The 27,844-nt window shown below is 35.5% G+C and overlaps 1 protein-coding gene across 2 annotated transcripts; it reads left to right on the forward strand.

The window, feature by feature from the left end:
- Positions 1 to 245: 245 nt before the first annotated feature.
- LOC148311479 (protein O-mannosyl-transferase Tmtc4-like) lies at positions 246 to 27,820 on the forward strand. Of its 2 annotated transcripts, XM_088256614.1 has the most exons (12): positions 246 to 542; positions 6,006 to 6,438; positions 7,398 to 7,709; positions 8,498 to 8,703; positions 17,199 to 17,382; positions 18,752 to 19,068; positions 20,950 to 21,091; positions 22,933 to 23,047; positions 24,541 to 24,729; positions 25,996 to 26,394; positions 26,573 to 26,899; positions 27,173 to 27,820. In XM_088256614.1, exons 1-10 carry the CDS (start codon positions 313 to 315, stop codon positions 26,121 to 26,123), a joined length of 2,256 nt encoding a protein of 751 aa, XP_088112740.1. In that variant the 5' UTR covers positions 246 to 312; the 3' UTR covers positions 26,124 to 26,394; positions 26,573 to 26,899; positions 27,173 to 27,820. The 2 variants fall into 2 exon arrangements, with proteins under 2 accessions (XP_088112740.1, XP_088112741.1); XM_088256615.1 differs by lacking the exon at positions 6,006 to 6,438 and having other exon boundaries at positions 268 to 542.
- The last annotated feature ends 24 nt before the right edge of the window (positions 27,821 to 27,844 follow it).

Below are 27,844 nucleotides of genomic sequence, written 5' to 3' on the forward strand. Positions count from 1 at the left end.
TATTATTTATATAAAATATATTTTGCATACAATATAATTTAAAAAATAAAACTTTGTAATAATTAAGAGCAGTTACTTTTAATCCACAATATTTTGAGCATGTTCAAATACACGTTCACATTTGCCAGATTTGGTTGTGTATCATGATTTTTATCGACGTCTCAAATAAATCGATCAAATAATATTCGTATCGATTGTACCCTTCCCTATTTTTCTATGGTTTGCTTTGACATTTATATAATTTCGCCGGCGTTTGTAAATATCGTTAGTATTGTTATGTTTTTGTAGAGAATTGTATTTTACTATATTAAAATGACATATTTTATTAAATTGGCATCATTATTGTTGTTGTCGGCGTTGATATACTCCTTTTCTCTCGATGGAGACTTCGTTTTTGACGATTCCGAAGCGATTGTTAAAAATGTCGATGTCAGTCTTGAAACTCCAATGTTTACTGTATTTCAAAATGATTTTTGGGGGACAAGTATGAAAAGTAACTTGAGCCACAAGTCTTATAGACCCTTGACTGTCCTTACATTCAGGTAATAATTATTTTTATGGTCATATTATGTTTTAACACAAATTACCGACATGATTGCCACACAAATGGTTGTTGCATAAAAATGTTGATTGTCCCGAATTGATATTTTCCTTTTCGATAACATATAGCTCACTCCTTTCAAGAACGTCATAAATCAAAAAACTTGATTTTTTAGGAGAAGGTTTTTAAAGTTTAAAAATATAATACAATAAGTATATTAAAAATAAATATCAAGCCACTTATTGAACTTTTTACTGTGCAACAGATCTTTTTAGGTAAAACCTGAAGGTTATTTCTCCATTTGAAAAATATTCAGTTTATTTTTAAAAAATTACTCAAACAATACATTTTCTTCAAAATGCAAAACAACACTCTCCGACCTGTAGCGGGTAAATATTAAGTAAAAAATATGCCTCTTTAAAATATAACACAATATCTTAAAAATACATATCATAACTTATTGATCTTTTTACTGTGCAACAGATCTTTTTAGGTAAAACCTGGAGGTTTTTTCTCCATTTGAAAAATATTTAGTATATTTAAAAAAATCATTAAACAATACCTTTTCTTCAAAATGCAAAACAACACTTTTTGCCCTGTAGCTGGTAAATATTAAGTTAAAAATATGCCACTTTTGCTGGGATATGGTACATTTTCTGGGCATTCCGAAAACATGCGCAACTGAAAATTTACGATTTTTGATTTATGACGTTCTTGAAAGGAGTGAGCGATATGAAAAATGATTCAATGTCAAAAGAAATAGGTTTAAGTATTAAATTTAACTTTACATATAAAAGTTTTAAAAAAATCAGTATTTTATTTTTACAATACATTTTTATTAATTGCTTGAGAAAATTCTCCTTACCTATTATGTTCAATAATATATTCATTTTTAGTTTATATATTCTTAAAATGATAGTGAATGTGTGTAGTAAATAATAAATGAATAAGGTTGATCCCTAAACACAAAACAATGGATTAAATATCTTATATCAACAAGATTTGTCACATACCTCATTTTTTGTCTTATTTGTTTTGTCATATTTTCTTAATTAGACACCACTAAATCTGATAGATCTTATTTTTTGACATCTCATCAAAGATGAAGAAGAATATGGAAGTCTGGGCATTTACGGGCCTGACGACCGTCATAGGCTGGTTTAAGTGATCACTTTACACACATGTAACATTCACCAATTCTACCCATTATTGAAACCACACTACTCAAATTCTTGGAAGTTCTATGTATATATATGAACCAATTTAGAAACCTTGTTCTTGAATCACTAGAACTTCACTAGAGACATCTATTGGTGAGATGTAATGAAGCTTTTTATAAGCAGAAACTATTTTATTAGTATGTGAAGTCCGAATCCTGGATTATAATCACACACATGAGAAACGCCAGAAAATACCATTTTCATTTTTATTATTAAGCTTATAATTTGACCAGATAATTTATATTCAACATTTTGAGTGTGTCCAAATACTTGTTCACAAAATCTGGATTATCTCCAATTACAGGAGTTATTTTCATATTATTTTTTGACAAAAATATATGAAAATAAAAAATAATTGTATGTCAAAAAATAATATGAAAATAACTCCTGTAATTGGAGATAATCCAGATTTTGTGAACAAGTATTTGGACACACTCAAAATGTTGCTGATAGATCTTTATGTCCTATTGCCTCATCAATTTTTGTCTACTGCATACCTTCTTTTGCACATTCTGTTTCCAATTTAATTCTTTCTTTTCCAATAATTGGACTTACCCACACTCGATGAGAGACATCTTGTGATGACGTAACATCACATTCACAAGTAGAGTTTTGTCTAATTTTAAAACGGAAGAGGTATACTCGAAATGCTACATGACCTGTATAAATTTGGGTTAGTGCCTAATTCAATTTATGTTTCTTTTTAATGAAAAGTCCGCCTCCGTAGTGTAATGGTCAGCACGCTCGGCTACCGTTCTGGAGGTCCCGGGTTCGATTCCCAAGGGGGGTAAAATAAATATTAGTGATTTTTTTCACTGTAATATTTATTCAAAATTACCATGGACTGGTACCTGAAGCGGAGGGCTGATCACCTTTCCTTCATGTATAAACGATCAAGATAACACTGCTTTTATATGACACAGTGCCCTATGCACCATTGGGTGCGTATAAGGGTTTTATTATTATTATTAAATGTTATTTACGAGTTTATGATTTTTTTTTTCATTCTTCAGTCATATAACAGAAATCATAAAATATAACAGGATAAGGGTTTTATTATTATTATTTAATGAAAATTCAAACAATTTTGTAATCAGTATATGTACTTTGAAATTGAAAAAAAAATATTGTACTCTGAAATTGAAAGAAATAAAGGTGCTTTTCAGATTTATTTATTATCATACTTCGAAATGTAGCACTAACTAAACATAAGTTCACAGCTAAACTGAGCCATAGCTATTTGAAATCGCATAGTTTCAGCTATTGTTTGATTAGAATAAAAAATGTATTAAAAAAGAACTCCACCGACAAGACACACAAGGTGGCTTGGTGGGTCTCTGCAAAAAATGTTCTAAATATGTATAAATTGTGATTTAAATAAATGTATACAGATAAAAAAATAAAACAAAAGAGGTCTCAGACAGCAAACAAGATTAGACAAAAACATCAATCTCTCGCATGGAACGCATCATAAACATTTTTTTAAAATTAAAGATACTTCATTCTTCATACTACTGACATCTATGGAAATAATTAAAATTAAAATTATTTTTTATATTAAATATCTGTAAAAAAAAATTTAAATATTTTTTTATTCATTTAATATATTTACATTTTTATTTATAACATAATACATTTGAATCATTTATACATATGGAGAGCTTTTATATTTCGATTCGCTGTGCCTCTCCATAAAAGAGACTGCGCTCTTGTGCTTGGAGAGGGACTTACACTCGTGATTTAATGTTTATATAATAAAAGATATAGTAGTATTTTTAAATCATCTATTTTTTTTATTTCTTCAGGGAGTTTATTAAAATGTTTGATTGCCAAATATTTGAAGTTTTGCTGAAATTGCTTGGTATTGCATTTTGGAGTAGAAAAATCGTTTGAGAATCTCGATGATAATTTTTTTGAAGTAGTTGTCACCCTTTAGTATTTGAAAATTTTTTTATAAATGGATTCTATATTTGGGACTTGAAATTTTTTAAATAATAATTTTGTTGGATATGTGCTTTTTTTTTCATATAACTTTAATTATGGTTTTCTGTACAATTTTCACTGAGTTCAGTATGTTGTTGTATGAGCCTCCCCATGCAACAATGCCATACTGTAGTAGTGAGTGTACGATAGCATAGTAAACTCTTTTTAGGTTGTCAATGGTTAGTATGTTTCGAATTCTAATGCATACTATATCTGCATCTCAGTCGCACCACATATCCCAATACCAATTAGTACCCTTGTGTTCAAGAGTGAAAGAGACATAGAATACATCCTTTAAACATGCTTTTTACCCATTTATTGTTTTATATTTTGCCCTGTGTTAGTTTTGTTTAATTTTTTATCTTTTTTATACTTTCTTATTTGTGTTTTAGTCTTGTGAACCTTAATCCCAAAATAAGTAATGAAAATTCCTCATGGAGAATATTATATATCGCTCACTCCTTTCAAGAACGTCATAAATCAAAAAACGTGATTTTTCAGGACAACGTTTTTAAAGTTTGAAAATATAATACAATTTATTAAAAATAAATATCAAGCCACTTATTGAACTTTTTGCTGTGCAACAGATCTTTTTAGGTTAAACCTGAAGGTTTTTTCTCCATTTGAAAAATAACTAGTTTATTTAAAACAAAATTAAACAATACCTTTTCTTCAAAATACAAAAACAACACTTTCTGCCCTGTAGCGGGTAAATGTTAAGTTAAAAATATGGCTCTTTTGCTGGGATATAGTGCATTTTTTGGGCATTTCGAAAACATGTATAACTGAAAATTCACGATTTTTGATTCATGACGTTCTTGAAAGGAGTGAGCGATATGTGACTTATGTTTGTAAACTTAAATTAAAATTGGATAGATATTACTACAAAGTGACTGCCGAATCGATTAATGAAATTCAACATTCTTCTATATCTATTTTGAGATATCAATATCAATAACTGCTAAGTGAACAAAACTCACATTTTAAAACAAGGATTTGGACACTTAAAAATGTGTGTCCTCACCAAAACTTTACATTTCTATTATATTCATTCAAACCCTTGCCTGCACCCCAATGGTGCATAGGGCACTGCATCATATAAACACAGTGTTATCTTGATCGCTTACACATGAAGGAAAGGTGATCAGCCCTCCGCTTCAAGTACCAGTCCAGGGTGATATTGAGTAAATATTAGATTGAAAAATTCACTTATATTTATTTGACCCCCCTGGGAATCGAACCCGGAACCTCCAGAACGGTAGCCGAGCGTGCTGACTATTACACTACGGAGGCGGACGCATTTTAAATGATTTTAATAAATCAGGAATTCTAGCTTGTAAAATTGTTACGTTTTGGTGCGATTTAATGATTTCATATTGGTTTAACACGTGGATTGGTCACGTTTTGTCGCAACTTTTACTAAGATTTTGATAGAATACAGTAAACAGAACAGATTTGCATTTAAAGGTTTTTTGTGCAATATTGGAAATGTGACTTTTTGGTGAGGACCTCCACAAATATTGCAAATATAACTTTATCTACAACATTTTGAGTGTGTCCAAATACTTGTTCACAAAATCTGGATTATCTCCAATTACAGGAGTTATTTTCATATTATTTTTGACATCTCATCAAAGATGAAGAAGAATATGGAAGTCTGGGCATTTACGGGGCTGACGACCGTCATAGGCTGGTTTAAGTGATCACTTTACACACGTGTAACATTCACCAATTCTACCCATTATTGACAACCACATCACTCAAATTCTTGGAAGTTCTATATATATATATATAAATATATGAACCAATTTAGAAACCTTGTTCTTGAATCACTAGAACTTCACTAGAGACATCTATTGGTGAGATGTAAAGAAGCTTTTTACATAGCAGAAACTCTTATATTAGTATGTGAGGTCCAAACCCAGGATTATAATCACACACATGAGAAACGCCAGAAAATACCATTTTCATTTTTATTATTAAGCTTATTATTTGACCAGATAATTTATTTACAACATTTTGAGTGTGTCCAAATACTTGTTCACAAAATCTGGATTATCTCCAATTACAGGAGTTATTTTCATATTATTTTTGACATCTCATCACGTGTGTAAAGTAATCACTTAAACCAGCCTATGACGGTCGTCAGCCCCGTAAATGCCCAGACTTCTATATTCTTCTTCGTCTTTGATGAGATGTCAAAAATAATAGAACTTTATCTATGGATCTTTATCTGTCATTAATTTATTTATATTTTTTAGGTTCAACAAACTCCTGAGTGGAAACAAGCTGGTCCCGCTCCATTTCAAAGTCACAAACCTCATATTGCACCTCCTAGTGGTTTCAACTACATATTTATTACTTAAGAAAATACTGGAAAGTGGAGTTGATGGTGAAAAACGGCGGCCATCTTGGAATGACAATGCGTATTTGAGTTCACTGTTGTTTTGCACGCATCCGGTGCATGTGGAAGCCGTTTCCGGAACTGTGGGAAGGGCGGACATTTTGTCTGCGTTGTTTTTCTTCCTCTGCATACTTTTCTACGACAAATCCATTGCGAAAAGTAAAAAGGGAAAAGATTTGACAGATGTTAATTTGGTTTGGAGATGTATATTCAAATGGTTGTGGTTTTCTGTGGCGCTTTTGTGCGCTACTGTTGCAGTGTTTTGTAAGGAGACCGGCGTGATGTCTTTGGTTAGTAGTACTTTTATATTATTTTTTTACATCTCATCAAAGATGAAGAAGAATATGGAAGTCTGGGCATTTACGGGGCTGACGACCGTCATAGGCTGGTTTCTTTTCATCTCACCAATAGATGTCTCTAGTGAAGTTCTAGTGATTCAAGAACAATGTTTACAAATTTGTTCATATATATATATATATATATATATATATATATATATATATATATATATATATATATATATATATAGAACTTCCAAGAATTTGAGTAGTGTGGTTGTCCGTAATGGGTAGAATTGGTGACTGTTACACATGTGTAAGCCCCGTAAATGCCCCGACTTCCATATTCTTCGTCATCTTTGATGAGATGTCAAAAAACAATATGAAAATAACTCTTGCAATTGGAGATAATTCAGATTTTGTGAACAAGTATTTGGACACACTCAAAATTTTGTAATGTAATCTGTACTTATTTATTATTTAGGGAGTACTCTCAAATATATACAATTCAGTATGCGACCGGCTTCGTGACATGCCAGACGTGTTTTCCGTGCAATTTTATTTAAAAAAAATACTAAAAATATTGTAAAATATTTAAAAAAAATTTTTTAACTTGTCACCTTTCTACAACTCTTTTTTTTTCATAACCATATATTTATTTCAAAGAAAAACTAATTTTTTTAAAATAAAAAAGGTGTTTAAAGCAAAAAATATTGCGTTAATGTTTTTTCTTTCTTTAAACCATTATCTATACTCCAATGGTGCATAGGGCACTGCACCTGAAGCAGAGGGCTGATCACCTTTCCTTCATGTGTTTACGATCGAGGTAACACTGCGTTTATATGATGCAGTACCCTATGCACCATCGGGTGGGGATGAGGGTTTGTAGAATGAAGATGAAATATGAAAAAAAAAAATTATTAAATAAAAAAGAAGAAAAAAAATAACAGTTATTTTTACATATTTTCCAGGTGACGTGTTCCATTTACGACATATTTATAATCCACGGGATAAACCCGTTTAAAACCCGGTTTAAATTTGGCCCAGCGAGAAGAAAAGACGCATGTAATGGCGTCTGTCTGGTCTCCGACCTGTGGAGGAACACAACCTACGACGCGTACAAATTTTTACGAAACCACACCGACTTTATACTGAGGCACATTATCCTGTTGGTGTTTTTGACAATGTTATTGTACGTGAGGCTGAGCGTGATGGACTTTAGAGAGCCTAGATTTCAAATAACTGATAACCCGGCGGCATTTTGTGATTCCGCAATGACCCGAGTGAGTACCTATTCATTTTTTAAATGTTTTATTACATTTTTTGATCTCTAGATACTATTTTTTTTGAGGTCAAGGGATCTTGCATCCCTTATGTCACTGTATTACCTCCCTCTGTATTACAGCTCACTGCCAAGACCTACGTGAGTCATGTAACTCACGACCTGTCTTGGCGGTAGGAGCTTCACCTTCTCGGAGTCCTGTAGTGGCTCTCCAAGGATGTGACTTCGTTAGACATACACACACACGCACGCGCGCACGCACGCACGCACGCACACATACACACAATCACACGCACACATGCACACACAGATACACATAAAGACACACACATACAATCAGATACAATCAGATCAAACACATAGACAGGCAGACACACAGACAAGCAGACACACAGAGACAAGTAGACACACAGATAAGCAACACACACAGACAAGGCAGACACACACAGACAAGGCAGACACACACAGACAAGGTATACACACACACACACTTTTTGAGGTTTGAACCTTATACAATTGTTTGAAATTGGTGGGCAGATAGCCCTTGTACATATGGATAAAACAAACAGAAATACAATGAGTTACAGTATGAATAATAAATAATTATTATCATAATAATTACAACATTATATATTAATGAAACTGTAAATTGATGAAAAGGGGGAAAGGTAGTAGAATCAGGTAAGGAGTCGAGCGGGAGAGGATTGGGAATCAAGGGATGTGTGATATGATGCCATTAGGATTCCAATGATTAGACAGTAAATTTAATTTGATTCATTTTAATTACAGATCGCCACATATAACTACATATATTTCATAAATTTTCTAATTCTGATATGGCCGCAGTGGCTGTGTTTTGATTGGTCGATGGGATGCATACCGACTTTGAAATCACCATTGGACCCTCGGATCGGTTGCGTGATATTGTTTTGGCTCTTTTTCTGTGGACTCTTCAGCGCAGTTGTCTTTCGCAAAATGAGTGACCATCATAGAAAGTGAGTTCATTTTATTCCTTAGCCTTCTGTCCTTCACTGCTGGATATAGGCCTCTTCCTTATCCTTCCATTTTGCTGGTCGGTTGCTGCTTGCAGCCAGTTTCTACCCCCCACATATCGTCAGACCATCCTTTTAACCCTTTCCACTCTGACCATTTTTTCTCATAACTGATCAGCTACTCTGATCAAAAAAATGCGACGTTTTTCTACCATTAAAATAAATATTTTTTTGTTCCCTAATTTTGGGACACTCTGTCTGGCAATTCGTATGACCGTGTTAATTAAGATTAACTGTATTTATCTGAAATATTTTTTGGTAGCATTTACTTGGGCGTTTTCCATGGCGGATTAACTATAAAATATTTATTATAAACACATAAAATGCAATTTCTGTTTTTTTAACTGCTAACACTAATATCGCAAATTTTTTAAATATAATAGCTCCACAAAACGAAAAAATGTGGTCACAAAAAGTGGGAGTATCCTTGGAGAATGAAAGATAACGACTGACTGTCCCAAAAAATATTAGCGTATGACAAATATTCTATCACCCAAAATGATAATCTATTTTTCCGAGATTATATCTAAGTAATGGAAAGTTTTATTGAAGAAATGTTGGTTAATTCAATATTAGAGTGGGCCGATGACGTTTTTTTGCGAATTTAGCAATGAAAGCTGTCTAAAAAGTTGCATTTTGGATTGCACATAACGAGAAAAATATTTAAAAAAATATTCGATACTACTTTTGGCCCTCAACCAGAGCTCAAAGTTTTCGGAAAAGCCATTTTTTTACGCTTTACCAGCTGCCATTTCGTAATTTATTAATATAGACAGTCTAATTAAATGTCACGATGTGTAATATACTTTACTTAAATAGCACATAAAGATAAAAGTTACCTTTTACATTGTTATAAATAGGTAGCGTTGTTTTAGTATGGCTTTATATCCATCAGTTTTCGGCCGGCGCGCGGCGCTCTAAGGAATCGGTTGCGCTGTCCGTAATTTTCTTTAGATCCCTGTACTTTAAAAACGAGTTAGATTTTAAAATATTTTATAATTTAGGTTACAAATTATCTTAAAAAACGATTAAAGTTATTTTAAATACATTATTATGTTAATTAAAACCGAAATGAGTTCATCTAAACCCTGTATAAAATAATACTAGATTTTGGTTTTTAGCCTCTTTTATTTTTGGAATTTTTCTCGAACCGGTTTCAAAAAGAACTTTGTTATCTTCAGGGATAGACATATACATGTATATTCCAGAAGACAACAAGGTTTTTGTCGAAACCAGTTAGAGAAAAGTATCAATAATGGATGTGGTAAAAAACCAAGTTCTAGTTTTATTTTATACAGTTTTATAAAATGTGCCACAAATTATCTGCCTAAAATATTCAAGAAATAAGTTTAACCCTCTACTAACATAGACGTAGTGAGGTAGTTTGTCCCATATTTGGCGTACCATCAGGTCAAATCGTAGAAACGATATAAAAATGATGATAGGCACTATTGACTTAAAATAATCTTCAAAAATTCATCGGAAAAACAGCCGTACTTCAAAAATAAATCGAAAAATTATCGCATATCAAAACAAGGTTACAACACCTTTGTTTAAATGAAAATGGAATAAATATTTACAGGAAACTACAGTATCAGTGAGTTCAAAATCATTCTCTGAACCTTCATCGTCCAAGAGGAAAACTTTACAACTATAACAAGTGTGTGTAAACGATTTGGTTTTTCCGACCGATGGGCTGCAACTTTGACTTTGTTGTTCTAAAAGACTACAAGCCATACTACACCAATATTTGGAACTGGCAAATATATTTCACATTCAATCGTTAATGATTTTTTGAGCAAAAGCTTGGAGCTTGAAAATATTCAATGCCTAAGCTGGGATAGGATTGTATTTAATACGGGCTGAAAAATGGAGTGAGTCGGCATTGAGAATAAATATAAAATAAACCATTACAATGGTTTATATGTCAATTACCTAAATTCTAATGCATTATCGTTTTGACATTTATCACCCATGATGGTCTTACATCTGGTCTTCGGGGAAATTTAATCCAACTGGAAAAGCTTTAAGGTTTGTGAATGATTATCTATTATGATTTTTACTATACCTGTAAACCTACTACATACCCTAAGCTGGGACCATCTGTGTCAATCTATTACTATTGAACATTGTTAACCTGAAATCGTAAACCAACAACCTGGAAAAATGGCACACTCTCGATAACTTACAACTGTTTATTTTAAAATCCACAAATAATTGTCAAAGTTTACGCTTCAGTGTGGTTAATTGTAATGTGGCAACCCACACATCGACTATGGCAACTCAAATCGAGTGAAATAGCGAGCTCCCTATACGAGGCCCGCAACGAACGGAAGCGAGCCCGTCACACTTCGTCGCCGCCCGTCCTCAGATCGACACGTACTTCAACTGTTCTCATATTAGAATCACGCGATTATTCTTAAGTATTTCCTTGATTGTAATTTGATAGAACTAAATAAATTTGTGTTAAAAGTAATCCGCTTTCATCTTGCTTCCCTTCTGATAAATTAAAGTGGTATTCAACTAGAAACCATAGTAATAAGAAAACCATAGGATAGTGCAAATTATTTAATTGAAATAATAAGTTTATCCGGAACTTTGGGGATGATTTAAAATCAAAAAAGATCCTGTCATTCAAAGGAATGCTTTTTTGTTCATCCTATAAACTCAGTTTCAACATTGTTATCGGATACCAGAAGCCATATCGGGACCTAAATTTGAGAAGAATCATCGAAACTCGGAAGAAGACAGATGCTAACCTTAAAGTTATTAAAGTTACCGAAGCTTAATTTTTAAGCTACCAACTACATAGAAATAATTATTAGGGCTAAATCATAAGTTTCACAACCACCAATCTTAGTTAAAATATCGGACAGCTTTTAAGAGATGATTTTAATAAATCGAAGATCAGTTTTTACTGTATCCTCCATCCCTTGTCACATGTAGGCCTTGTTAAAATGGTGACAGAAGGCTCGATAACAGTAACTGGCCAGAAAGCAAAAGATGGTGTTATACGAACTAAAATAATGTACAGGACTAAAATACCATCATTTGATAGTAAGAAACAGTGTGAATAAAAAAATTACTTTTATTTTCGCACTCTGGTTTATATAGAAAAATCTGTGAATTCCGTCATTTTTATGGTTTGAAAAATAAATATAAAGCCAATTTCTAAATTTCTAAATACTTTTTTTTCTTGCTGAATGACTTTTCTTTTATTAATGTATATTTTTTTCTTATAAACGTGAAATTTTATATTTTGTGAGAATTGAGAATTTCATTGAAAAATATCAAAATGTATAAATTTCAATTTTGGTTGGTTTGACGTTTTTAATTAACATCATGTATTTAAAATAATTTTAATTTTTCATAAAGATAATCTTTAACTTATACTTAATCACACTTAATATCATAACACATTTTAAAAGTACCGGGATATAAGAAAAAACACGTAGAGCGCAACCAATCCCTTTGAGCGCCGCGCGCCGGCTTAATACTGATTGAAACAATGACTTACTAAAACAACGCTACTGATTTATAACAACAAAAAGTGCAACTTATGACCTTGTGTGCTTATTAAGGAAGGTGTGTTACATATCTTAACATTTAATTAAACTGCCTACATTACTAAAATACGAAATGGCAGCTGGTAAAGCGCAAAAAAATAGCTTTTCAGAAAACTTTGAGCTTTGGTTTAGGGCCAAAAGTAGTATGAAATATTTTTTTAATATTTTTTACGTTATGTGTAATTCAAAATGCAACTTTTTAGACCCATTTGTCTTTGATATCTAAAAAAATAATATTTTTCATACATCAACGGCCCACTCTATTCAATATGTTGCGATGATTAACCGCATTTATCTCAAATATTTTTTGGTATATACTTGGGTGATAGAGAAATCAGTGATTAAAGTTATACCTGCGCCGGGCCAGACATTGTGGCCCACGGAGCTGCCTACTGGAATCATACGGGCCAGAATGTCTGGCCTACAGAGTGGTAAGAGTTAAGGTCTTCCGAAGCCTCTTTTATTCTTCCAAGGTCTCCATCTCAAAGTTTGCAGGCTTCACTCTGTGAGGTCTTGTCTTGCACCAGTCCCGCCCATTGAAACTTAATTCTTGCTTTAGTCAGTTTATGTTAAAAAATCATGTATGTATGGGTCAAAATACAAATATGATTTTTTCACTGTAATATGTATTTAACACATTGTTTGCGGGAAACGCTTAAAAGCATCTTTTGCATACTGTTGGTAGAGAGCGGGTGACCCTTATAAGCGTTCTATTTGCTTGCTTTTGGTAGAGCGCGAGAGACAGCAAAAAATTTATACAGATGGGAATTGGGTTTGTGGCTTTTTTCAATTTATTCACTGGCCAACAATTCACAACTTTTATTTTGTGACTTGCATGAAAATACCTGATCTTTTGCATAGCTGAATTCAAAAACGAAACCAAAAAAAAATGTAGCACGTCAGATTTTTTAGCTATGGATATTTTTGATTCTGATCTTGACTAAAGTTTATCTTATTACAGTAGAATCGCGATATAACGAAATCCAAGGGACCAAAAAATATTAATTCGTAATAACGAATTCCCACATATAACGATTTTTTTTAAATCATACTTAGTATGTATATGTTGCGCACCGTTGCAAAAAATGTTGCGCGGCTTTTCAAAAAGATCGTAAGTTCTGCAAATAAAGGAGGAAGGGGGCCATAGGGAACTGAATATCTACATATTTTCACTAGTTTTCTTATTAACCTTACGGTGATAAAAGTGCCGCGGGAATCGATGATACTCGTATGTATTTTGTACACAATATGAGAATGTGATTTTAAAACAGGAAAAACGTAAATATTTCTAGTTGCTTTTACTGGCCATATTTAAAGTTGAAATATAACAATTTTGTAATGTTGGGTCTCGTAAATATGTATCTGAAAATGAGAATAATAACATCAAATATAATAATAACAATATCACAAGTAGCCGCCAAAGCCGAGAACGAGAACGGCTTGCGCGCTACTGACGGCCAGTGTTGTCAGAAGTCAAAGAGTAGTTTTCGATATTGAGATTGCGAAATTACGAAATTGCGAAATTACGAGACGGCGAAAAAATTTTTTTTTCCAAAATTTACGCGATGATTTTTTTTCGCCGTCGCTAAAAGTTTCCTAAAATCCGTTAAAATTCCGTTATAATCCTTCAAATTCCGTTTGATCTCTTTATTCCTTCAAAATCCGTATAAAACGGACAAATTCGTATTTGTCCAAATTGTCCGTCATATTTAATATTCCTAGTTGCTTTTATTGGCCATATTTAAGGTTTAAATAAAACAATTTTGTAATGTTGGGTCTGGTAAATGTTATTCATAATGTCATTCATTTGCAGCGACGGAAATAAATAATTTGTAAAAAAATCGGGAATCAAATCCTAACATAAAATCGTAAAAATACACAAACGTTTCTGTGTTTGCGCGTGTGGCGTGCTTTGTAAGTATGCGTGCATGTCGTACGTCGTAACACGTTACTCCGCTAGTCCAATAGTGTGCAGATTGTCGACACTACGCCCCACTTAGGGCGCTTGTCCACTACCCGAAATTCCGTGTAATTTTACTGTCCGGCACATCAGTTAGCGTTTTAAAATGACGATTGGCTTGGATTGGCTTGTGCTTTTGTCCATCTTTCTTCGGATCGGAGCTCTTGATCGGTGCGTGAACACGTTGCGCGTAAATTCGATCGTAAAATTGTCGTTTTAAAACGCAAACTGACGTGTCGGACGGACAGTAAAATTATTCCGTGTAGTGGACAAATGCCCTTACGATGTAGATAAAAAACGGATGCAATTTGAGGATTATTATTGTCAACAGAATCATTTCATTGAGATAAAAAGATGGATTGTAATTTGAGAATTATTATTGTCTACCATTGAGATAAGCAGGTGGACTGATTATGGGAGAGAATATACTTGAGAATTTTTATGGCCTACAGAAATAATTTCATTGAAATAAGAAGAGAGATTATAACTACGTCGCCTACTTTCAAAATCCGCCAGATCCATATAAGTCGATTTTACAAAAAAAAATCCAAATTCTCCGGATAACATTTATGTTTCAAAGATTTGTCTATCTTTATATAAAATATTTTAAAATAGAGAATTTTCCCATTTTTTTGGAAAGTTTTTCAGTACTCAAAAAAAACACGAGACACAAATCGATAATGACGTCATCTTAACTTTTGACCTATCTCCGCTCTCTGATTGACCGATATGGGTCAGAAGGCAAGTTTCATGAATATATCGGAATTTGAAATACAACGCTGTTTTTAAGTATTTTTTAGCGGGGTTTTCAAGTATTTAAAAATTTTGAACAATAAAAACCACAACTGGCATTCCGATAGAGTTTTTATTTTAAAATCTTATAAAACTGGATCTAGCGGATTTTGAAAGTAGGCGACACAACTAAAGAATTATTATTGCCAAAGTAAATCATTTCACTGACTCATTGACTCTAATTACTAATTACTCAAGCTGATGGGATATTGTATTGAATTACTTTTAAAAATCGCCATAAAACCATCCGCATATGGTGCGGCGGCGCGGCTTGAATAATTTTATCTTAACATTTTTTATTTCCGCGCGGCGCCGCGGCTTTGAAATATTTTTATCATAACATTTTTTATTTGTTATAAATTTACTTAAATGTATTGGCACTTTTTCGTACGGGACAAAAGTGATTTTGTTATACATAATAACGGGATTTCGTTATATAAATGCATTTTTGTATGAAAAATTAGTTTTAGGGAATAAATTTGTTTTTTTTTTTCGATATACGTCATTTTTCGATATGTCGCGATTACTTATATCGCGATTCTGCTGTATTTATGTATAAACATATAATGCTATCGTGTTCAGTATTAATAAGTTAATATATTTCCACTGTTACTCCATAATTATCAATACTTTTTTTGAATCCCTTAGACTAAAACATGTCTAGATACCAACCACTATTACGGTTTCAACGTATGGGGTCCATACAAACAATAATATGACTGTAACATCAAAACTTGACGTGATACAAGCTTGTCACCATATAGACTTTGAATAAGAACGATTAACTTAGTCCAAATCAGTCATCAAAATTTCAGTTACAAAATCATTGTTGACCAGCGTAATTAGTATACTCGTATACATTACAAACTAACATTTAAAGCATATACATTAAGAACAAGATGTTAATATTAAAGATGTAGAAGAATTCCACTTCGGAATACCCCCTCAGACACATGGAACCGAATTATATCCGGCGTGAAATTGTTCAGCATAGCGGTAGCTCTTCCTACAGGCATAACCATCGGCAGATTGGTCCTGTATATAGGAATGTGAAACAATATATCGCTCACTCCTTTCAAGAACGTCATAAATCAAAAAACTTGATATTTCAGGAGAACGTTTTTAAAGTTTAAAAATGTAATACAATGTATTAAAAATAAATATCAAGCCACTTATTGAACTTTTTACTGTGCAACAGATCTTTTTAGGTAAAACCTGAAGGTTTTTTCTCCATTTATAAATTTTTTAGTATATTTAAAAAAATAATTAAACAATACCTTTTCCTCAAATGCAAAAACAACACTTTCTGCCCTGTAGCGGGTAAATATTAAGTTAAAAATATGCCGCTTTTGCTGGGATATAGTACATTTTCTGAGCATTCCGAAAACATGCACAACTGAAAATTGACGATATTTGATATATGACGTTGTTGAAAGGAGTGAGCGATATGTTACATAGGGTTTTTTTTAGAGGTGTACAAGCTGAAATTTCCCGCAGTAAATTGACAGTTGACAGTTGATTTGTAGTCAGTATGTTTTACCATTTCGCCATGAATAGACTGAATGACCATTATGCGCGTTGTAGACTCGGTAAATAGGCCGAATACAATACATATTTAGCTTGACCCTCTATTTCAACGCTAAATTTTGTTCACCAATGAGGTGCATTTTTGGTTAAATGGCTATGCCAAAAAACATTGTATATATGATGGGAATTAGGTTTGTGGTTACTTTCAGATTTAATTTTCATCTTTTTTTTATAAATTAGTCATATATACATTACAAACTATAATTTAAAACGTATACATTAAAATAAAAATTAGAAAGTAAGCAAGAACACTCTTGTTAACGATGTAGAAGAATCCCGCCCGGGAATACACCCTCAGGCACATGGAACAGATATTGTTCAGCATAGCGAGAGCTGTTCCTACAGGCATAACCATCGGCAGGTTGGTCCTGTATATAGGAATGGGAAACAATCCATACCTACTCGATCTTAGGTAACTACTTGTGATTAGTATACTGAGGGTCGGGCGGCAGACTGGCAGAGTATAATTACGATCGGGGTTGATAAAAAACCGCACAACAACAATGAGTTAACGGTGTTGCCATTATTTTCAGGATGTGCGTCATATCTCTCAGCATCCTGATTCTTCCCTTTCTTCCTGCCAGTAATATCGTAATGCCTGTTGGATTCGTCATAGGGGAAAGGATCCTCTATACCCCGTCTCTTGGCTTCTGCGTCTTGATCGTTATTGGCTTCCAAAACTTGAAGTCACATTATGTCAACCACACAGCTCAAACGGTAAGATTCCTTGAATAATCTTACTTTTTATATGTCTCTTCTCGCTCACTCCTTTCAACAATGTCATATTTCAAAAATCGACAATTTTCAGTTGTGCATGTTTTCGGAATGCTCAGAAAATGTACTATATCCCAGCAAAAGCGGCATATTTTTAACTTAATATTTACCCGCTACAGGGCAGAAAGTGTTGTTTTTGCATTTTGAAGAAAAGGCATTGTTTAATTTATTTTTTAAATATACTAAATATTTTTCAAATGGAGAAAAAACCTTCAGGTTTTACCTAAAAAGATCTGTTGCGCAGTAAAAAGTTCAATAAGTGGCTTAGTATTTATTTTTAATACATTTTATTATATTCTTAAACTTTAAAAATGATCTCCTGAAAAATCAAGTTTTTTGATAAATGACGTTAAAAGGAGTGAGCGTTCTCTTCTTACTCCTCATCACTGAGGGTTGTGACCCTTGCAGAAGCAATGACTGTTTTCCAGTTATCCCTTGACTGCGCTGCACGTAGCTCTCCAACCACCAAGGTGCCTGCTACTGTTTTATATGTATTTAAAAGAAAACCTATATCCACACCCCAATGGTGCATAGGGTACTGCATCGCATAAACGCAGTGTTATCTTGATCATTAACACATGAAGGAAAGGTGATCAGCCCTCCGCTTTAGGTACCAGTCCAGTACCTGATAGTCCAGTAATACAATAATTAAAAATAAAAACTAACTAAGTAACTAACTAACTAACCATCACGCCGCTTCTCCGCAGGGGTAGGCAGAGAGAATAGAACGCCACACCACTCTGTCCTTGCAAACATTCTTCGCCTCTTCCACGTTCATGCATCTCCTCATACATACCCGCCGATTGTTTCGACTCCTAACCTGACCACTTTCAAGTCTTTGGCATACTTGATCGTGCCAATTTTTCTCGGCCTTACTCTGCAAATTAAATTAAAAATATATATTCTAATATTAAATAATATAAAATCACTCACATGCAGATGAGGGTTTGAAGAATAATGAAGAGTAGATGAATGTTACTCTATGCCTATGACAGGTCGAATGCCCTGTAAATACCCGGAATTCCATATTCTTCATCTTTGTTGAGATATTAAAATATCCTGATAATACTCCAGAATTTGAGTGCAGAGATTCAAATTTTACACTTCAAATATTCCCTCTTAAGGCGGAGACTGACCGGAGCATTTGGTTGCGTTAGGTTGGTTACAATGCGAGCATTCAGGCAGTCAGTACACCGAGCCGAGAGCTCCAGCCATAGTTTCGGATGCTCGGTGATTCTCGCCGCGGGCGATGTTACAACGTTATGTTACGACGAAATGCTCTGGTCAGTCTCCACCATTATATGTTTTGCAGGTACTGAAGGCTTCTTACATACTGCTAGTCGCAATCTTCGCTCTGCGTACCGTCCAACGTAGCGCCGAGTGGCAAACGGAACGCGAGCTGTTCACGTCTGCCCTGGCCGTGTGTCCCCTGAACGCCAAGGTCCACTACAACATCGCCAAGAACGCAGGCGACAGGTTGGACCCTTTGCTGGCAGAGGAAGAGTACAGGATAGCCATTGGACTGCATCCGCAATACTACCAGGCCATGAACAACTTGGCCAACTTGCTGAAGGATCAATCTAGGTTTGGTGAGGCGGAGGAATTGTTGATGGAAGCATTGAGGATCAAGTGAGTCCGCCTTAATCCATTTGGCTGTCTTTTGACCCTTTTTTTATTATCATCCGACACTGTTTTTTTTATTTATTACCTAACATCCAAGTGACTCTGATATCTAGCTACGGCTTATGCAACACCACTTATCATAACCCTACTCAGGCTTCAACTTTTTAAGTTTCATAGCCTATGCCTACTCGTGAGTGGATTTACCCTTTATGTTTAAAGTTATTTTAATTTCATGTAATTCATGAGTGAAAATTCTAGGCAAAAACACTCGCTCCGACACTGATTTATTCACCCTACAGATGATATACGACCAAAATTTGATGCGGGCGTCAAATGTTAGGGTTCTGGACGTTAGGTTTGTGAGCACCCTGATATTTCACAATCGCATAGAGGCGGTCAGTGGTAATGCATTGAAAATGTTAGTATTCGTTCTGCATACTGCCAGGGTTTTCCAAGATACCCGCGTGCTGAGAGCTCTTTATAACTCCTTGGTGCGAAGTAGACTCGAGAGTGGCTCCATGATTTGGGGGCCACACGAGCTCAAGTACTCTCTTATGGTAGAGAAAGTCCAAAAGAAGTTTCTGAGGTATCTCTACATGAGAGAGTACGGCTATTATCCTTGGCTCTACCCGACCCAGTTTCTCCAGGGTATGCTTGGCTACAATAGTTTAGAGGCTAGAAAGAATGTGTATTTGATTACGCATTTTTATCCATTGTTGCGCGGTATGATCGATAATCCTAAAATCATCCAGAGCATTGGTCTGTATGTTCCCAATAGTTAGCTAAGACAGCGTCGGCATAGATTGTTTCACATTCCTATACACAGGACCAACCTGCCGATGGTTATACCTGTAGGAAGAGCTACCGCTGTGCTGAACAATATCACGCTGGATGTTGATCTGTTCCATGTGTCTGAGGGGGATTGCCAAGCAGGATTCTTCTACATCTTTAACAAGAGTATTCTTGCTTATTTTAGATTTTTTGTCAATGTATACGCTTTTGTTACCGTTCTGGAGGTCCTGGGTTTGATTCCCAGGGGGGGTCTAATAATAATAAGTGATTTTTTTACTGTAATATTTATTCAATATTACCCTGGACTGGTACCTGAAGCGAAGGGCTGATCACCTTTCCTATATATATATTTGAGCCCCCCCTTGGGAATCAAACCCGTGACCTCCAGCATGCTAGCCATTACAATACGGTATAGAACATCAATAACTTTTTAAATAAAAAAAACTAAAAACACACTTCTTTTCTAACTAATTTCCGCTACCTCCTTTTCCACAATTCAATTACAGCGCAGCGCCCTTGAAGTACCGTAGAAGGGGCTGCTTGAACTTTGATGTGTTACTTGAGCCCAGTACAGAGATTTCAATTTGTATTTGGTCTACAATAATGAATGTATCGTAACAATAAGTGTCACCTGTCAGGGAAACAATGAATCATGTCGATACGTTCATTATTGTAGACCAAATACAGATCTAAATATTTTTTTTGTACTGGGCTCAAGTAACACATCAAAGTTCAAGTACCCCCGTTCTACGGTAGTATTTTACAAAAATGGCACTGTATAAATTATCCTTACTTATTATTATGTTTTATATCACTATTGCTGTGTGACATAAATATTAGTGATTTTTACACTGTAATTTTTATTTAATATTACCCTGGACTGGTTCCTGAACCGCAAGAGTGCCTCACCTTGCCGTCATGTAAGTAATGATCAAGAAAACACTGCGTCAATTCGATGCAGTGCCCTACGCACCATTGGGTGCGGAGAAGGGTTAAAAGTAAAATAAAAAAGTATCGCTGTGTTGCTTACATAACTAGTTTTGCAACTGCACTGCCAAAAAATTGGGTTTTAACTGTTTTTTTGTGATTTTCCAGAGAAGATTTTCCCGCTGCGTGGATGAATTTGGGAATTGTGCTGGCCAACCTGAAGCAGCTGACGGCCTCTGAGAGCGCCTACAAGCGCGCCCTGAGGTACAGGAGGAGGTACGCCGACTGCTACTACAACCTGGGGAATTTGGTAAGCTCTTACAGATATACAGTAAACGGGAAGCGGATTATGATGTTACTTCATGACAAGTGTCCTAAGACAATAAATAGAATTTTGTTTGTGTTTTGTATTGTATATTTATATCTAAATACTGTGTTCTTATTTTTTAAAAAAAGTTTTTTGATTTATTTTAAACCTATTTTTATATAATAGACTTTCGGCTTTAATGGACACCCCCTCCCCCCAATTAGTCTGTTATATTTGCTGTATTTTATAAAATTGTAAAAAAAAAAAAAACTTTTATTTTAAATTATAATTTTTGAGGATTTGTTTATTTATTTATTTATTGGAAAACCAACAGAATTTTTACAAAAAATAACAAAATACAATACAATTAAATAAAATAAAATTCCAATTACAGCTTTTAACTTAAAAGTAATTTTAAAAAAAACTGTCATGTACATAAGTATAACTATATAGCATTGTGCAAGAGGGTGAGTGTGTGTATGTGTGTGTGTGTGTGTGTGTGTGTGTGTGCATGCGTGCGTGCGTGCGTGCGTGCGTGCGTGCGTGTGTGTGGGTGTGTGTGTGGGTGGGTGTGTGGTGAATGATTCTAGTAGGAACATACATACAATGCAGACAGCCATAGTTTTTAAAGATCCTGAGAGGACAATATGCTCACCATTCGACTTTTCAACACAGATTTTCCGCAATTGCATCTTGCTCAGTTAGCACTCTCATAACATTTTGCTTGAATTAATTTTTTGTGGTAGCAAAAAAACCAATTTGATTAAACCTATGGTTATAAGAGAGCGTTAGGCGAGACACTGTGCTGTTTCGCGCATAGTCTGTCCGATACAGAGGCTCCTCAAAGAGGCCGGTGTGACGAGTACGTCGACCGGGACCGTTTATATTTTGCGGTGATCACATAATGCTAATGAGATACGCTGACCCGCGCTATAACTGACTTCCACTATACATCATTTTATATGCTGTAAATATCAAACACCTTTGCTAAAATTGAAGATGGTAGATTAAAGACTTGTCTTGAGACATAACAGGTGCTTTTTTTTACTATTTTTAATTGAATAAAAAATAATCCCTTAAGGTGGAGACTAACAGGAGCATTTCGTCGTAACATTCGCTTGCGGCGAGCATCAGCGAGCATCCGAAACTACGGATGGAGCGCTCGGCTCGATGTACTGACTGCCTGAATGCTCGCATCGTAACATGTTACGTTACGACAAAATGTGGAGGTCAGTCTCCACTTTAAGAGGGAATATTTGAAGTGTAAAATTTGAATCTCTGCATACAAATTCTGGATTATTATCAACATATTTTAATATCTCAACATAAAAGAAGAAGAAGAATATGGAAGTCTGGGCATTTACGGGGCTTACGACCGTCATAGGCTGGTTTAAGTGATCACTTTACACACGTGTAACATTCACCAATTCTACCCATTATTGACAACCACACTACTCAAATTCTTGGAAGTTCTATATATATTAACCAATTTAGAAACCTTGTTCATGAATCACTAAAACTTCACTAGAGACATCTATTGGTGAGATGTAAAGAAGCTTTTTATTAAGCAGAAACTCTTATATTAGTATGCGCAGACTTCCATATTCTTCTTCATCTTTGATGAGATGTCAAAAAATAATATGAAAATAACTCCTGTAATTGGAGATAATCCAGATTTTGTATAAAAGAAGAACATGGAATTCCGGGTATTTATAGGGCATATAAGCTAGTTTAGGTGATCGATTTATACGAGAGTAACATTACGTGGCACGTTACGACGAAACACTCCGGTCAGTCTCCACCTTAACAATTTTAATACAAAGTTATTCCTTATTGTCTTCTAGTATTTGGAACAAAAGAAATTAGACCTAGCCCTGAGCGCGTGGAACGAAGCGACACTGATCAACCCAAGGCATGTTGTGGCGTGGAGTAATTCCTTGGCTTTGCTGGATAACTCAGGTATTAAATTTGAAATCCAATGTCAAAATATGTTACACAAGTCAAATTACATTTTTTTGGGATTCTCGGCTGTCCTTAATCAAAACACAGTAAGGGACACGAGACAAATTGTACAGGAGAGCCAAAGAATGTGTTCGTCACTTTAAGAGCGTGCCCTAAGAAAACTATAAGTGTGAGCTAAATGAAAGTTAGCTCGAAAGATGCGGTATATCATCAGATTTAATATTTATTATTATTAAACCATATCCGGTCCCTAGGTGGATATGCTCCGCACAAACTGTCTCCAGGCTTTTCTTTCGGCTGCCAGCTCCCTTGCATCCTACCAAGTCAGATCCGCGTCCCGAAGTTCTGACGAGGACTGCCGACGAATTGTCAGCAGTGGTCGTCCTGGGCGGCCCGAACCTGATGCCTTGTAAAAGAGGCAAGCTTGATGGCGGCTCTCAGGAGGCATGCGGAGTACATGGCCAAGCCAACTGAATCGCCTTTTCTTGACGACAGTTGTGACCAAGATTTGCTGCGTCCTACGCCTTATCTTATTATTCCTCACAAAGTCAAACCACCGCACGCCTAAAATTCTCCGCAGACACCTATTCTCAAAGCTCAGTACACGGCTGCTCTGGGCCCTTGTAAGGCGCCATGTTTCACAGCCGTATAATATTTAATATAAACATATTCGTTAATCTTTACAATTGAATAGGGTAATTTGACTATTTTTATAACATTGACAATTTTAAAACACAGTAAAGAACAGACATTTACTACCTTTCAATTTTGGCCATGCGACTTGGTTTTTAAATTGTATTTAAGTAGACTTTTGATTACCAAAGTGTACTTATTGCGTTTTATAGAATTGCTATCTGAGGAAATAGCCGTAGTTTAAAGATTTTTTTTCTTCAGGAGGTTATGGAGGTACGTCTACTTAGTCCAAAAATGAAAAAAAAACCTTTAAAAAAAAAAGTCCCATACTGTGTTTCGAGTTTGTACAGCCGTTCTGTTCTAATACTTGAATTCTGATTTATTTTTTTATATTTTTTCATTCACCCTCTTAGCTAGATAATAGCTCTAACAAACAAAATACACTGTAATAACAATAAATAAAGGATTTAAAAAGAGATAAAGATAAAAATGTCAGCCTCCGTAGTGTAACGGTCAGCACGCTCGGCTACCGTACTGGAGGTCCCGGGTTCGATTCCCTGGGGGGGGGTCAAATAAATATTAGTGATTTTTTCACTCAAATTCAATATTACCCTGGACCTGAAGCGGAATGCTGATCACTTTTCCTTCATGTGTTAATGATCAAGATAACACTGCGTTTATATGACGCAGTGCCCTATGCACCATCGGGTGCGGATGAGGGTTTTGATTTGATATTTTTTGTAACTAGAATTTTACTTGTAAGAGCCCTCCGGGCGTTTGTGTGAATAAGATAAAATAAAAATAAAAATTATAATCAATACTCAAGGAAATATTGACAATCTTGGCACTGTTTTCAGGGCAGATAGATCGGGGACTCCAACTGGCGCCGTTGGCGCTGTCGGCTCTTCCTGACGCTGCTTCCGTTCACTTCAACGTAGCCAACTTGTACGGGAAGAAAGGGCTGTTTGAACGCGCAGAGGAACACTTCTTGACAGCCATTCACCTCAAAGGGAAAGAATCTCAAGCGGTTTACTATGCCAATCTGGGTAACTTTTGAATTTGCAACATTTTGTGTGTGATTTTTTAATTTTTTGGTAATGTATACAAAGTAAAATGAAATTATTGGATGGAATTCCATTTTTATTTTGATATATACAATGATATATAATGTGACGCGAACTCGAGTTTGATAATGTCTTGACGAGACGAAACATGTCACATCATACAGTGGAACCTATCATAACGAGTAATTTTTTTAATTTTTTTAATTTATTTTATTTATTTGGGAATTGTACAGCTTACATATAAAAAATGGTTGAAGCGCTACCTGCAGCGCAGTCAAGGGATAACTGGAGAAGAGTCATTGCTTCTGCAAGGGTCACAGCCCTCAGCAATGAGGATTAAGACGGAGAAGAAGAAGAAACAATAGTTACATTAACAATAATAAACATTACATTACATTAACAAAAAAATAGTTACGTTAAAAAAAAGCCAATTAAACAATTCCACATTCATGTTATGAAACTATTAAAAAAAACATTTAGAGATTAAACAAAAAAGGGTATTATATAAAATAATAGATTTAGCAGGAAGGAGAAGGAAAGGAGAGGAATTAATAAGGGTGGTTTAAGGATTTTTTTTTTCTAGGTAAGAAGTTTAAATCGCATAACAAAAAAAATTGTGAAAAAATTGCTTCCTTAACGAGAGATGTTTCGCATAACGACTAACATTACCAAAAACTTAAAAATGGAATTCTATCAACTAACTGCATTTTCTAACCCTTATCTGCACCCAATGGTGCATAGGGCACTGCATCGTATTGACGCAATGTTATCTTGATCGTAAATTATATGAAGGCAAGGTGATCACTTCTGCGCTTCAGGGACCAGTCCAGAGTAATATTAAATAATTATTAGAGTGTTAATAATTATTAAGAAAAGGCGATTCAGTTGGCTTGGCCATGTACTCCGCATGCCTCCTGAGAGCCTTAATCAAGCTTGCCTCTTTTACAAGGCATCAGGTTCGCGCCGCCCAGGACGACCACTGCTGACAATTCGTCGGCAGTTCTCGTCAGAACTTCGGGACGCGGATCTGACTTGGGAGGATGCAAGGGAGCTGGCAGCCGACAGAAAAGCCTGGAGACAGTTTGTGGACTCCATATGCTCCACCTAGGGAGCGGATATGGTTATTATTATTATTATTAAATTCACTAATATTTATTCTCACCCCCCCTGGGAATCTATGGATAGATATTGATGAAGTAATTCATAACCACAGACTACTTATTTATGTAATTTTTTTCTTATTTTTAGGGGTACTTTACCACAGATGGAAGAAAGCAGACAAGGCCATTGAGATGTACAAAAAAGCTTTGGAAATTGATCCTCATCTAAACAGTGCTAAAGACAATCTTAGAAGTCTTTTAAAAATACGAAATTGATAAACACATTGTTTGCGGGAAATGCTTAAAAGCGTCTTTTCCATACTGTTGGTAGGGAGCGGGAGACGCTTGCAACGTTCTATTTGCTTACTTTAATAGAGCGCGAGAGACGCCTGCAAACATTTTACAGATGGGAATTATGTGTTGCGGCTACTTGTGATTAGTATACTGAGGGTCGGGCGGCAGACTGCCAGAGTATAATTAGGGTCCTTTTCCATACTGTTGGTAGAGAGCGGGAGACGCTTGCGAGCGTTCTATTTGCTTACTTTAGGTAGAGCGCGAGAGACGCCTGCAAACGTTGTACAGATGGGAATTGGGTGTTGCGGCTACTTGTGATTAGTATACTGAGGGTCGGGCAGCAGACTGCCAGAGTATAATTAGGGTCCTTTTCCATACTGTTGGTAGGGAGCGGGAGACGCTTGCAACGTTCTATTTGCTTACTTTAATAGAGCGCGAGAGACGCCTGCAAACATTTTACAGATGGGAATTATGTGTTGCGGCTACTTGTGATTAGTATACTGAGGGTCGGGCGGCAGACTGCCAGAGTATAATTAGGGTCCTTTTCCATACTATTGGTAGAGAGCGGGAGACGCTTGCGAGCGTTCTATTTGCTTACTTTAGGTAGAGCGCGAGAGACGCCTGCAAACGTTGTACAGATGGGAATTGGGTGTTGCGGCTACTTGTGATTAGTATACTGAGGGTCAGGCAGCAGACTGCCAGAGTATAATTAGGGTCCTTTTCCATACTGTTGGTAGGGAGCGGGAGACGCTTGCAACGTTCTATTTGCTTACTTTAATAGAGCGCGAGAGACGCCTGCAAACATTTTACAGATGGGAATTATGTGTTGCGGCTACTTGTGATTAGTATACTGAGGGTCGGGCGGCAGACTGCCAGAGTATAATTAGGGTCCTTTTCCATACTGTTGGTAGAGAGCGGGAGACGCTTGCGAGCGTTCTATTTGCTTACTTTAGGTAGAGCGCGAGAGACGCCTGCAAACGTTGTACAGATGGGAATTGGGTGTTGCGGCTACTTGTGATTAGTATACTGAGGGTCGGGCAGCAGACTGCCAGAGTATAATTAGGGTCCTTTTCCATACTGTTGGTAGGGAGCGGGATACGCTTATAAGTGTTCTGTTTCCTTGCTTTAGGTAGAGCGCGAGAGACGCCTGCAAACATTGTACAGATAGGAATTGGGTGTTGCGGCTACTTGTGATTAGTATACTGAGGGTCGGGCAGCAGACTGCCAGAGTATAATTAGGGTCCTTTTCCATACTGTTGGTAGGGAGCGGGAGACGCTTGCAAGCGTTCTATTTGCTTACTTTAGGTAGAGCGCGAGAGACGCCTGCAAACATTGTACAGATGGGAATTATGTGTTGCGGTTACTTGTGATTAGTATACTGAGGTTCGGGCGGCAGACTGCCAGAGTATAATTAGGGTCCTTTTCCATACTGTTGGTAGAGAGCGGATTTGCTTACTTTTGGTAGAGCGCAAGATGGCAAAAAACATTGTACAGATGGGAATTGGGTTTGTGGTTGCTTGTGACAAGTATACGACCATGATTAGTATTTTAATATTGAGTTGGGGTCGATGAAAAAACCACCTGAAAACAATGTGTTAAGGTGAAAATATATTTTTTTTATTGAACTTGAAAAATGTTTAATAATTGTTTGTCTGTATAAAAACATGGATGATGAAGGCTGTCATTTGTTTTATTTTATGTTA

The sequence above is a fragment of the Brachycentrus maculatus genome, unplaced genomic scaffold (assembly GCF_059751285.1).
Source record: "Brachycentrus maculatus isolate JH-2025_06_01 unplaced genomic scaffold, ASM5975128v1 h1tg000064l, whole genome shotgun sequence".
Lineage (NCBI taxonomy): Eukaryota > Metazoa > Arthropoda > Insecta > Trichoptera > Brachycentridae > Brachycentrus > Brachycentrus maculatus.